Genomic DNA, 12841 nt, shown 5'->3' on the forward strand with positions numbered 1-12841 from the left:
TCCAGCTGTCTCATCCTGAGATAGGAGGCTCCACTTGCACAGGGATTTCAACCTGGGGCCATAGGTCATGCGAGGATCAAAGTTTAGCAGGCGGTCAGCGCTGGGCCTCCCCGTGGACCAGGAAACTCCGAGCAGGGCAGGCCCGAGCAGATGCGCGTGTTTACCAAGACGGCCAGAACTCTGGCGGGGAGCCACGTCCCTGGGGGTAAAAAAAGAGGAAATCCGCCTTTGAGGCTACTGGGAAAGGTAGTTTAGATCAGGCCTTTTTTTTTTTTCTTGCAAGGGTTAGGGAAGGGAAAAAAAAAATCCGTTCCCTTTGCACTCTGGGTAATGTAGTCCAGGACCTTTCGGTCAGTTACAAGCTAGAGGAATTCCGCTTCAAGGGCCGGGCACCGGAGCCATGCCGATTGGCCAGACGAGCTGTCTATCAAACCACATCCGCGACCATCCTCGCGGTCATTGGCGAGGCTGGAGGCGGGATTGAGCCCTGGCCCGCTCTCATTGGAAGAGCGTGCTGTCGGTCTGGCGACGTCAGCGGCCGGTGGGCGAGGCGGGACCGCTGATTGGCTCGGAGGGCTGGCGCCGCCGTGGGGTCCGGCCCCCGCTGCGCGGCGATTGGCTCGCGGGGAGGCGGACCCGCAGGGGGGCGTCAGAGGCGGTGTCGGGGGAGGCGCTGGCTCCGGAGATGGCAGTGAGCGAGAGGAGGGGGCTCGCCCGCGGGAGCCCCGCGGCTGGCGGGGGGTCGCGGCTCCTCCTGCTGCTGCTCTGGGGCTCCTGCTCGGGCCGCATCCACCGGCTGGCGTTGACGGTGAGTCCCGGCGCGCGGCAGCCGGGGGTCGGGAGCGCAGCGTGGTCGCCGAGAAGCCCCCTGGCTCCGAGTGGTCTCGTCCTGCTCCCCCCGCCCCCTTTGCAGGATGGAGCCGCCCGGTGACCCCTGACCCCTCCCCCCTTCCCCTCGCCGCCGGGGCCCCTGCGATTTTCTGCAACCGGAGTGGTCTCGTCCGAGGATCCCCCCCTGCTGCAGCCCGCGGGTGGTCTAGCCTGGCCCGCCGCGCAGGGGGGTCGCGCCCCCCAGCACCCTCGCAGGGGGGAGGGGCGGCCCCTCTTAGCTCCTCGCGGGCCTGGGATTCCCGCTCCCCTGGGAGGCAGGGGAAACCCTGGCCCCGCCCAGAGGGAGGCCCCCCGGGCATTCTAGAATGAGGGGTGGGGGCGTCCTTTGAGCACCCACTGGGATCTCAGGGTTGGGGGTGGGGGTCCCCAGTTGAAATCTCAGCACACGAGGGGGCGCAAGTGGGGATCTCCAGGTTGTCCAAGAGGCATGAAAAGGGGACAGTGCCAGGTGCCCCCCAAAAAACTTTCTCTTCCTGGAGATTCAGTGCGACCCTAGCCCCTCTCTCCCTTTGTTTGGTTGGGGGTTTCGACCGCGGGACCCCAGCCTCCCCTGTCATCCTTTGTACTTGTCCTTTAAAAAAAAAATTTTTTTTTAGAATAGGGCTGGAGCAATAGCACAGCGGGGAGGCCATCTGCCTTGCACTGTGGCCGACCCGGGTTCGATTCCCAGCATCCCATATAGGTCCCCTGAGCACTGCCAGGAGTAACTCCTGAGTGCAGAGCCAGGAGTCATCCCTGTGCATCTCCGGGTGTGACCCAAAAAGCAAAAAAGAAAAAAAATTTAAAAAATAGTGCTACCGTGCTACATGCTTTGGACTCGGGTTCGATCCCTGGCATCCCATAGGGGCGTCCCAGCCCCCACCCCCACCCCCCAGGAATGATTCCTGACTGTAGGATAAGGAGTTTGAGCATCGCCGGGTGTGGACCCCTCCCCACCACCAAATAAAAAGGGGTTGGTACCGGGAGAGGACAGATGACCCTTGGGGCGCCCCCACCCCTCCCAGCACCTGACCCCCTGGGTGGAACCACTAGGAGTGGGGAGAAGTCAGGAGTGCTGGCGTTCCTTGGTCTCCCGCAGGGCGAGAAGCGAGCCGACATCCAGTTGAACAACTTCGGTTTCTACACCAACGGCTCCTTGGAGGTGGACCTCAGCCTTCTGCGCCTGGGCTTCCAGGAGAAGGACGAGAGGACCCCAGAGGTGAGGGGTCCGAGGGGCTTGCTGGAGGCTGGTCACACTCAAATCTGGACTCACCTCCTAGACACTGTTTCCCAACACACAACACAACACACACACACACACACACGAGATCTAGGTTCACTGGACCTCTGTGAACCTATTTCTCCATCTTTACCCTAGGAAATGCAAGATCTCCTACACTAAGTGCTAACCCATGAGCTGGGGGCCTGAGCCCCCCACCCCACCCCGCTGGTCCCCCCACCCCCACCCCCCTTTCCCGCAGTGAGCAATTGTGTCTGTGGTGGACCTCCTGGTTAGCCGGCACCTGCAAAGCCGTCTCTGTGGGCCCCTGCCTTCAGCTTCTCAGAGAGGTTCAGGTGGATACGGCATGCATGATCAACGCAGGTTTTGTTTGAGGCTACAGGTGGCACCGCGGGGGGACTGGGAGGGGTACTCCCAGCAGTGCTCCCAGGAACCAGGAAGTGCCAGGAACGGAATCTGGGGCTTCCACACACTATGCCTGTTCCTGATGCAAGGGAGCTATTTTCTCCAGCTCACCATTAATTTTTTTTTTTATTATTTTTTTTTGCTTTTTGGGTCATACCTGGCGATGCACAGGAGTTACACCTGGCTCTGCACTCAGGAGTCACTCCTGGCGGTGCTCAGGGGACCATATGGGATGCTGGGAATCGAACCCGGGTCGGCCGCGTGCAAGGCAAACGCCCTAGCCACTGTGCTATCTCTCCAGACCTCACTATTAATATTTTTTGTTGGTTCAATTTTGTTTTTGAGCTTGGGGCCCTGGGCTGGAGTAGGCAGGTAGGACATTTGCCTTGCACGCGGCCAGCCCGGCCGAGCCAGGTTCGATTCCTCCACCCCTCTTGGAGAGCCTGGCAAGCTACCGAGAGTCTCTCGCCCGAGTGGCAAAGCCTGGCAAGCTACCCGTGATATATTCAATATGCCAAACACAGTGACAAGAAGTCTCACAATGGAGACGTTGCTGGGCCCGCTCGAGCAAATTGATGAACAATGGGAGGAAATACAGTGTATTTTGTTTGAGTTTGGGGCCCACAGCTGGAGATACTTAGGATTTACTCCTGGGTCTGTGCTCAGGGGATCATTTCTGGAAGATTCGGACCCTAGGGGATGCCGGGGATCAAACCCAGATAGCCCAAGTGCAAGGTGGAAAGTCCGACCTGCTGCACGATTTCTCCAGCCCCAGTTTCTGTGCTGTTTTTTTGTTTTGTTTTGTTTTGTTTTGGCCACTTCTGGTGGTGCTCGGGGCTATTCCTGGCTCTGCGCTCAGGGATCACTCCTGGCAGGGTTTGAGGGATGCTGAGGATGAACCCAGGTCAGTCACTCTCACCGCCCCTCACCATTGACCTTTAAATGTGGAAAAAAAATAATAAAAACCTAGGAGCCTAGATCCAAAGGACCCAGGAAGGTCTTCCTGAAGAAGTGACATCTGGGACAGAGTGCCGGGGGGGAGGGGAGGTGGAGGATGAGGATGAGGATGAGGAAGGGAAACTGGGTGGTTGGGAAGTTCAGTGAGTGAGGGGCCACGTCAGTACAGCAGGAAGGGCACTTGCCTTGCAGGTGACTGACGCAGGTTCAGTGCCCGGCATCCCATATGGTCCCCTGAGCCCTGCCAGGAGTGATCCCTGAGCACAGACTCAGGAGTAATCCCGGGGCATCACCAGATGTGGCCTAAAAAAACAAAAACATTCAAAAATAATAAAATAGGGGCTGGAGCGATAGCACAGCGGGGAGGGCGTTTGCCTTGCACGCGGCCAACCCGGGTTCGATTCCCAGCATCCCGTATGGTCCCCTGAGCACCGCCAGGAGCAATTCCTGAGTGCATGAGCCAGGAGTAACCCCTGAGCATCGCCGGGTGTGACCCAAAAAGAAGAAAAAAAAAGTACCAGAAGAAGGGGCTGGATCAATAGCACAGCGGGTAGGGCATTTGCCTTGCATTTGGCCAACCCGGGTTCAATTCCCAGCATCCCATATGGTCCCCCGAGCACTGCCAGGAGTGATTCCTGAGTGCAGAGCCAGGAGTAACCCCTGTGCATTGCCGGGTGTGACCCAAAAAGCAAATAAATAAATAAATAAAAATAAAAAGGGGCTGGAGCAATAGCACAGCAGGTAGAACGTTTGCCTTGCACGCGGCTGACCCGGGTTCGATTCCCAGCATCCCGTATGGTCCCTGAGCACCGCCAGGAGTAACTCCTGAGTGCATGAACCAGGAGGAACCCCTGAGCATCGCCGGGTGTGACCCAAAAAGCAAAATAATAATAATAGTAATAATAATAATAATATAACATTCTCATAAACAACACATGGATCAAAAATAATTTTTTTAATTGGGGGCTGGAGAGATAGGACAGTGAGGAAGGTGTTCTCCCCCCCCCCCCGCCCCGTTTGATCCCCGCCCTTCCCTAGGGTCCCCGAGCACTGCCAGGAACAATCCCTGAGGGGCTGGTGTGATAGCACAGCAGGGAAGGCATTTGCCTTGCACGCTGCTAACCCACATTCCACCTCCGACATCCCAAATGGTCCCCCAAGAACCGCCAGGAATAATTTCCAAGCGCAGAGCCAGGAGTAACCCCCTGAGCATCGCTGGGTGTGACCCCCCCAAAAAAAGAAAAAAAAAAATTAAAAAGTGATCTCTGAGCACTGCGCCAGGAGTAACCCCTGAGCACTACCGGGAGTGGTTTCCCCCCTCAAAAAAAATGCAATGAGTATAAGAGGGCTCGAGTACTCAGTGTTCAGTAAATGCAGCCTCTTGCTCCAGAAAGTGGGGTCTGGGGGAAGGGGTTTCCTGCTAAAAGTCCCGTTCCTCCTGCCTCCCTTTTCTTCTCACCTGCTAGGTGGGCTTCAGCCTGACCCGGGTTCGATCTGGCAGCATTCGCTCCTACTCGGTGAGTAGGGGGGCATGGGAGGGAAAGGGAGAGATGGTGGGTCTTGCTGCATGTGACCCCCGGAGCCCTGTCTGGTCTCAGCGAGGGGAGGGGGTCACCAGGCTTCCCTCTTCCCACTTCCCAGAACCGGAACCCCCTGGACTGTCCTCTCCTGAAAAACAGTAGCAACTTCCTGGTCCTTTTCCTCATCGACAGAAAGGGGCAGCGGTGAGTTGGGGACCTCAGACCCAAGACCCCAGACCGGAGGAAGAAGGTCACTTCCGGAAGCGGGGTGGGGCCGGGCAGTACCAGGGATCGAACCCAGGCCTTTTGCCCACGCTGGACACGTGCACTTCTACCTGGGTCCCCTCCACAGCTGCACGTTTTGGTCGTCTTGGGGTTCGGACACAGCCGCGGGTCACGTGCTTCCCCCGTACGGTCACACCCAAGGGCCCGGTCAGGACTGTGTTGACACGGTCAACATGACACAGTACACATTGCGCACGTGGAGGTCGACCTCTGCCACGGGGCCCCACATCCCTGGGCTTCGGGAATCACGCCCAGCAGTGCTCAGAGCCTCTTCTTGGCTCTGCGCTCGGGGATCATTTCTGGTGGGGCTCAGGGCGTGCTATGGGACGCCCAGGGATCGAACCCAGGTCGGGGGCACGCGAAGCCAGCGCCCTCCTTGCTGTCCTCTCGCTCTGGCCCCAGCGTTGCTCGAGTAAATAAAACTTGACCTGGAAGATGCCACCAAGGTTGGAGGTTGGAGGTTGGAGGTCGGCAAAGGCAGACCCCAGGGTTGCTAACTGAGCCCAGTGCTGGGCCCGAGCGAGACCCAGAGGGCCCCAGGGTGCTGGGTCCATCAGCACCAGCTGTGTGCCTGAGCCTGGGTCCTCCCCTGTCTGCCCCCCCACAACCCCACCCCCAGAGTCCAGGTGCGGAAGTATGGGGAGCAGAAGAAGCTGTTCATCTTTCCCGGGCTTCTGCCAGAAACCCCCCACGAAACGGGGCTCCCCACTGCCCCACACACGGTGGCCACCCCCAAGGCGGAGGGCGGTGAGCGGAGCTGCCCGTTGCAAGGGGAGGGTGGGGGAGGGCACGCCACCCCCCCCCATCTTTCTACTCTGTACTCATTCACTGTGCCCCCCCCTCACCCCACCCCATCCCACCTTGGCCCCCCACCAGGGACCAAAACGGAGATGCAGACCAAGGGTCAGTCCCAGCCCACCATGTCTGAAGGAGGGCATCAGGCCGTAGGACCGGAAGGCGTAGGGGCCCCCCACCGTGCTAGCCCCGGTGGACATCTGTCCCCTCGGACACCCAGCGGGAAGGACACCGAGCTGGTGCTGGACCTGAGCCATCGCAACGACACCTACAACTTCAGCGTGAGTGTGTCCGTGAGGGCGGGGGTTGCTGGGTGTGTGTGTGGGGGGGGGGGTCGCCTCTCTGCAGAGTGGGGAATCCCCCCCCTCCGCCCCTCCTCCCCATGAAGCTCCCTGTCTCTCCCCTCGGCCAGTTCCACGTGGTCATTGGCTCCAGCTCCGAGGAAGGCCAGTACAGCCTCAACTTTCACAATTGCCACAACCTGGACCCCAGCAAGGGGCAACCCTTTGACATCACGGTAAGCGGGGCGTGGCGGGGGGGGGGGGGTCAGGGACTCCCGGAGGGCTGGCAGGATTGGGATGGCCGAGCATCTTTTACGGTGGGGGGGGGGGGGGCACCCCCAGCAATGCTCAGGACTCAGTCCTGGCAGTGCCCAGGGGACCCCGTGGGATGCTGGGGACCCAACCCAGTTCAGCTCTGTGCAGCTTGCTGTACTATCGAACAGCTCTGGGGTGGGCTGGGCCACACCTGGCAGTGCTCAGGACTTACTCCCGGCTCTGCACTCGGGAATCACTCCTGGCAGAGCCCCGGGGACTCTTGTGTGGTGCCCGGGATCGAACCCAGGTCAGCCCCAGGCAAAGCAAGCACCCTCCCCGCTGTCCTATCACCCTGGCTCATGAGTACCCCATCTTTCTGTGGTGCACTTGGCCGTGGGCGTTCATTCATTGTGGGGGTCTGGGAGAAGAAATGAGAGGCTGCGGGTGGGGGGCCCGGGGGAGGTGGGGACTCCCAGAGCGGAGAACCGGGTGCACCACTCACAGTGCTGCACGACCAGAACCAGCGGGGTACGGACCCCAGCTACCAACCACCCCCACCACCCCAGGTCATGATCCGGGAGAAGAACCCCAATGGCTTCCTGTCCGCCTCCGAGATTCCGCTCTTCAATCTCTACATGGTCATGGCCGCCTGCTTCCTGGCCGCCGGGATTTTCTGGGTGACCATCCTCTGTAGGAACAGGTGATCCTGGGGGGGCCCCCCTCACCTCTCACCTTCCCTTTCTTTTTTTTGGGGGGGGCGGTCACACCTTGTGATGCCCAGGGGTTACTCCTGAATGTTTTGCATCAGAAATTGCGCCCAGTGGTCCTCTGGGGACCTTGGGATGCCGGGGATCGAACCCGGGTCGGCTTTGCGAAAGGCAAACGCCTGACCCATTTTGTCCTGTCGCTCTGACCCCTCCCCTTCTTCCTTCCTGCGCCCGGCTGATGCCCCCAACTGCCCCGCCCTCTCCAGCTATAACGTTTTCAAGATCCACTGGCTCATGGCGGCCCTGGCCTTCACCAAGAGCATCTCCTTGCTGTTCCACAGCGTGAGTGCCCACCCCGGCCCCACTCCTCAAAATCACCGAGACCGGGGCTGGAGCGATAGCACAGCGGGGAGGGCGTGTGTGCCTTGCACGCTGCCGACCCGGGTTCAATTCCCAGCATCCCATAGGGTCCCCCGAGCACCGCCAGGAGGAATTCCTGAGTGCAGAGCCAGGAGGAACCCCTGTGCATTGCCGGGTGTGACCCCCCCAAAAAAAAAATCACCGAGACCTGCGCCCAACCCAAGTGTCTTGCTATCCGTTCCTGGGCACATCCGCAGCCCTGTCCGTCCATGTCCTGGGCCTGGCCATCACCCAGTCTGTCCATGTCCTGGGCGTGGCCACTGTACACCCTGTCCATTTCCTGGGCGTCGGGACCCCTGTCCACTCTGTCCATCCCAGACCTCCCACTCCCTCCCAGTGCCTGTCGCCCTGCCTCACTGGGTCAGGCCCGCCGTCTGGGGCGGGGGGGTCTCCATGTTCATCTGTCCAGCTCTCCCTCATCCCTGGAGCACACCTTGCAGGGGGGGTCGGGCCCCCCAGCCACCTTCTTCCCCCCCACCCCTCCATCTGTCTGATCGCCCGTCTGTCCGTCTGTCCGTCCGTCCGTCTGCCTCCAGATCAACTACTACTTCATCAACAGCCAGGGCCACCCCATTGAGGGCCTCGCGGTCATGCATTACATCACACATCTGTGAGTGCCCGACCCCTGGCGTGCTGGGGGGGTGGGGGAGCCCCCCCTCCCGGCAGGAGGAGGGCGACGTCGTCCCCCCCTCCCTCACCCACCGCCCACCCGCCTCCCGCGCAGCCTGAAGGGGGCCCTCCTCTTCATCACCATTGCCCTCATCGGCTCGGGCTGGGCCTTCGTCAAGTACGTGCTGTCCGACAAGGAGAAGAAGCTCTTTGGCATCGTGATCCCGCTGCAGGTGAGGGGCGCGGGACCCCACCACCCCACCCCGGGGATGCAGGCCCTGGCCCCCCCCACCCAGCTCCTGCCTCCCCTCCCCCCTGCATCCCCTCAGGTGCTGGCCAACGTGGCCTATATCATCATCGACTCCCGCGAGGAGGGCGCCAGCGACTACAGGCTGTGGAAGGAGGTGCTGTTCCTGGTGGACCTCCTCTGCTGCGGTGCCATCCTCTTCCCGGTGGTCTGGTGAGGACCTCCCCCCTCCCCTCCTGCCCCTGGGTGCTTGCCCGAAACGCCCCGCTGGGTCCAGCTGACCCTCCCGTGTGTCCCTCCCCATCCCACCCAGGTCCATCCGGCATCTCCAGGACGCCTCGGGCACTGACGGGAAGGGTGAGGCCTTTTTTCCCCATGCAAGGACCCCCGTCCTGCCCCCAGACCCTGCCCGCTGCCCCTGCCCCACCTGCCAGGTCCCACCCAGCCTCTCTGCCCACTCTGGTTTCCAGACAACCCCCCCCCCACTTGGTTGGCTCTTCCCTGCCCCCTGCGGCGCCCCTCTGGATCCGCAGAGCTTCCCGCACCTAGGTCATGCGCCCACCCCCTCCCCACCCCCGGAGTCCACTCGGTCCCTGGCCTACCTCCTGACCCCTCTCTGTGCCCCCCCCCCCCCAGTGGCAGTGAACCTGGCCAAGCTGAAGCTGTTCCGGCATTACTACATCATGGTAGGGACCCCCTGCGTCTCACGGCGGGGGGGCTTGTTGAGGTCACCTGTTTCGCCCACCTGCCCCAACTCTGCACTTGGCAATCACTGGACCCTTGAGTCTCGCCTAGCGGAGGTTGGAGGGGGCGGAGTCGAGAGAGTGAGCTGGAGGGGGCGGGGCTAGGGCCGGGGGCGGGGCCTAGGGCGGGGATTTGCCTAAAAGGGCGGGGCCTGGACCGGGTCTCGCGGAGTGGGCAGGGCTTTGACGAAGGGGGCGGGGCCTGGCTGGAGGAGGCGGATCCCAGAGCTCTGATTGGAGGGCCTTCCACTCCCGAACTGCCTTTTCCCGGGGCACCTCTGGAACCCAGGGCTTGGGTGGGGGCGGGGGCCTCCCCAGTGGTCCTGGGGTCTCCCTGTCCGGTGGCCCCGCTGCCCTGTGCCCTCCCACGTCTCCGCAGATCATCTGCTATGTCTACTTCACGCGGATCATCGCCATCCTGCTCAGGGTGGCCGTGCCCTTCCAGTGGCAGTGGCTGTACCAGGTGGGCGGCGAGGCCACCTGGCGAGGCCGCGGAGGGGGGAAGGGGCGGGAGCCCGTGGAAACAGGGGGGAGCTCTGACGCTCCTGCCCCTCACCCCTCCCAGCTCCTGGTGGAGGCCTCCACGCTGGCTTTCTTCGTGCTCACGGGCTACAAGTTCCAGCCGGCGAGGGACAACCCCTACCTGCAGCTGCCTCAGGAGGACGAGGAGGATGTGCAGATGGAGCAAGTGTGAGCTTCCGGGGTGGCCACGTGGGTGGGCGGGGCCTGCCCCGGGGTGGAGGGGGGAGTCGAGTGGGTGGGGGAATGGAGCTTTGGGTGGAGGGGCGGGGCTCTGGGTGGAGGGGCGGGGCTTATTTTAGGGGGCGGGGCCTGGAGGGCTCTGGCAAGTGGGCAGGACTCTGGCTAGGGGGTGGGCTTTGGGTAGAGGGGCGGGGCTCTGGGTGGAGGAGGCGGGGGCTTATATTAGGGGCGGGGCCTGGAGAGCTCTGGCAAGTGGGCAGGACTGGTTAGGGGGTGGGCTTTGGGTAGAGGGGCGGGGCTCTGGGTGGAGGGGGCGGGGGCTTATATTAGGGGCGGGGCCTGGGGAGCTCTGGTAAGTGGGCAGGACTCTGGTTAGGGATGGGCTTTGGGTAGAGGGGCAGGGCTTATGTTAGGGGCGGGGCCTGGAGGTTCTGGCAAGTGGGCAGGACTCTGGTTCGGGGATGGGCTTTGGGTAGAGGGGCGGGGCTTATATTAGGGGGCGGGGTCTGGAGAGCTCTGGCAAGTGGGCAGGACTCTGGCTAGGGGGTGGGCTTTGGGTAGAGGGGCGGGGCTCTGGGTGGAGGGGGCGGGGGCTTATATTAGGGGCGGGGCCTGGAGAGCTCTGGTAAGTGGGCAGGACTCTGGTTAGGGATGGGCTTTGGGTAGAGGGGCAGGGCTTATGTTAGGGGCGGGGCCTGGAGGTTCTGGCAAGTGGGCAGGACTCTGGTTCGGGGATGGGCTTTGGGTAGAGGGGCGGGGCTTATATTAGGGGGCGGGGTCTGGAGAGCTCTGGCAAGTGGGCAGGACTCTGGTTAGGGGGTGGGCTTTGGATAGAGGGGCGGGGCTCTGGGTGGAGGGGGCGGGGCTTGGAGGTTCTGGCAAGTGGGCAGGACTCTGGTTAGGGGGTGGGCTTTGGGTAGAGGGGCAGGGCTCTGTGTGGAGGGGCGGGGCTTATGTTAGGGGGTGGGTGCTGGAGAGCTCTGGCAAGTGGGCAGGACCCTGGTTAGGGGGTGGGCTTTGGGTAGAGGGGCGGGGCTATGGGTGGAGGGGCGGGGCTTATATTAGGGGCGGGGCCTGGAGAGCTCTGGCAAGTGGGCAGGACTCTGGTTCGGGGATTGGCTTTGGGTAGAGGGGCGGGGCTCTGGGTGGAGGGGGCGGGGCTTGGATGTTCTGGCACGTGGGCAGGACTCTGGTTCGGGGGTGGGCTTTGAGTAGATGGGCGGGGCTCCGGGTGGAGGGGGCGGGGCTCCGGGTGGCTCTGATTGGAAGGCCCCGCCCAGTGCCTCTCACCTGCTGGCCTGACTTTCCCGGGTGCACCTCTAGAATGACCGATTCTGGGTTCCGGGAAGGCCTGTCCAAAGTCAACAAAACCTCAAGCAGGCGAGAACTGCTGTGACGTCAGCACCCCGGGCCAGAAGACCTCACTAGTGAATACCTCTTGTCGCACAAGTTCCTGCCCTTCTCGAAGCATGAGTGAAGCCGACGGCCGGCCCTACCCCTGCGCCCACACAGGGGGCCCCAAGTCCCCGAAGCCCCCTTAGACAGACGTCACAGTCCCCTCCCCCCTCCCCCCAAAGACCGGCATTCCAGCCCCCCAGCCCGGAACTCCCCTCGCCCCAACATTCCAGCTGTATAATAATGACCGATCTTTTTACAACTGGGTTTTTTTCTTTCTTTTTCCTTTTTTTTTTTTCCCCCTTTCTGGAAGTTTGGGTGTAAAACAGAGGTTGGTGTCTGCAGTTTAAGAGGCCTGTATTTGTGGGACAGGGAAGTGTGTGGGAAGGGACGTGCAGGAACCAGAGGGGATGGGGAGATGGTTCTAAGGGGCTGGGGCAGTGGCTGGAGGGGGGTTGGCATTTGCCTGGCACGTTGGGTCCCCAGCACTCCATATGGTCCCCCGAGCAGTCACCCCTGGATGCAGAGCCAGGAATCACCCCAGGGCGAGGGGGGAGGAATGACCCCTGAGCATCACTGGGTGTGGCCCCCAAAAAACAAAAAAAAACCCCTGGGACTGGAGTGATGATAGCACAGCAGGTAGGGCGTCTGCTTTGCACGCGCCCGACCCGGGTTCGATTCCCAGCATCCCATAGGGTCCCCTGAGCACCGCCAGAAGGAATTCCTGAGTGCATGAGCCAGAAGTAACTCCTGTGCATCGCCGGGTGTGACCCAAAAAGCAAAAAATTAAATAAAAATAAATAAAACCCAAAAGGCTGGATACATAACCAAGTTTAGTGCCTGCCCCTGCGCAGTCCCTCAAGCACGACAGGAAGTCACCCCCCAGAACATGGGCCTGGTGTGACCCTTCCCCGAAAAAAATAATAATAAAAGTTATTAACGGAACCACATTGTGTGCTGGGCCTGGTGCCCAACCTGGGAACAGAGCCGGGACCAAGGGGACCACAGGGAACCTGACACAAGGTAAAGGCAGCGATTGATGGGGGTGGGAGGGGGGTGGGGAACCTGGAGACAGACGCATGCGCAGATGGGAGGCCCAGGACTGAGGTCCAGTGTGTAACTAATGAGCTCACGAGGACAGTGAGAGACCACAGGTGCCATGCAGGATCCCCGACGCCACATACACCGGTGCACTGCCGGGTGTCACCCTAGTGCTCCCCAGCGCCCTTGGGGAGATGTGAGTACTAGACAATACTTGGTTTTTTGTTGTTGTTGTTTTTGTTTTTTTGCTTTTTGGGTCACAACCGGCGATGCACAGGGGTTCCTCCTGGCTCTGCACTCAGGAGTTACTCCTGGCAGTGCTCAGGGGACCCTATGGGATGCTGGGACTCGAACCCGGGTCGGCCGCGT

General features: G+C 61.4%; 1 protein-coding gene across 1 annotated transcript; it reads left to right on the forward strand.

Annotated features, from left to right (window-relative positions):
- The first annotated feature begins 661 nt into the window (after positions 1–661).
- Positions 662–11686, forward strand: GPR108 (G protein-coupled receptor 108). The gene is made up of 17 exons (XM_056109544.1): positions 662–808; positions 1970–2089; positions 4939–4989; positions 5114–5196; positions 5897–6024; positions 6154–6353; positions 6485–6589; positions 7175–7308; positions 7582–7657; positions 8272–8345; positions 8460–8577; positions 8674–8804; positions 8905–8948; positions 9228–9277; positions 9714–9797; positions 9900–10024; positions 11360–11686. The coding sequence occupies exons 1-17, from the start codon at positions 686–688 to the stop codon at positions 11430–11432; spliced, it is 1719 nt and encodes a 572-aa protein (XP_055965519.1). The 5' UTR covers positions 662–685; the 3' UTR covers positions 11433–11686.
- The last annotated feature ends 1155 nt before the right edge of the window (positions 11687–12841 follow it).

The sequence above is a fragment of the Sorex fumeus genome, unplaced genomic scaffold, assembly GCF_029834395.1.
Source record: "Sorex fumeus unplaced genomic scaffold, SorFum_2.1 ptg000309l, whole genome shotgun sequence".
Classification (NCBI taxonomy): Eukaryota; Metazoa; Chordata; class Mammalia; order Eulipotyphla; family Soricidae; genus Sorex; species Sorex fumeus.

What these genes read in the sequence shown, in the direction of transcription:
- GPR108 (XM_056109544.1), top strand. Translation starts at nt 686, where the DNA reads ATGGCAGTGAGCGAGAGGAGGGGGCTCGCCCGCGGGAGCCCCGCGGCT. An exon ending in GGCAACCCTTTGACATCACG is followed by an intron (nt 6,590 to 7,174) that starts GTAAGCGGGGCG and finishes CCACCACCCCAG; the next exon opens with GTCATGATCCGGGAGAAGAA. An exon ending in AGTGGCAGTGGCTGTACCAG is followed by an intron (nt 9,798 to 9,899) that starts GTGGGCGGCGAG and finishes CACCCCTCCCAG; the next exon opens with CTCCTGGTGGAGGCCTCCAC.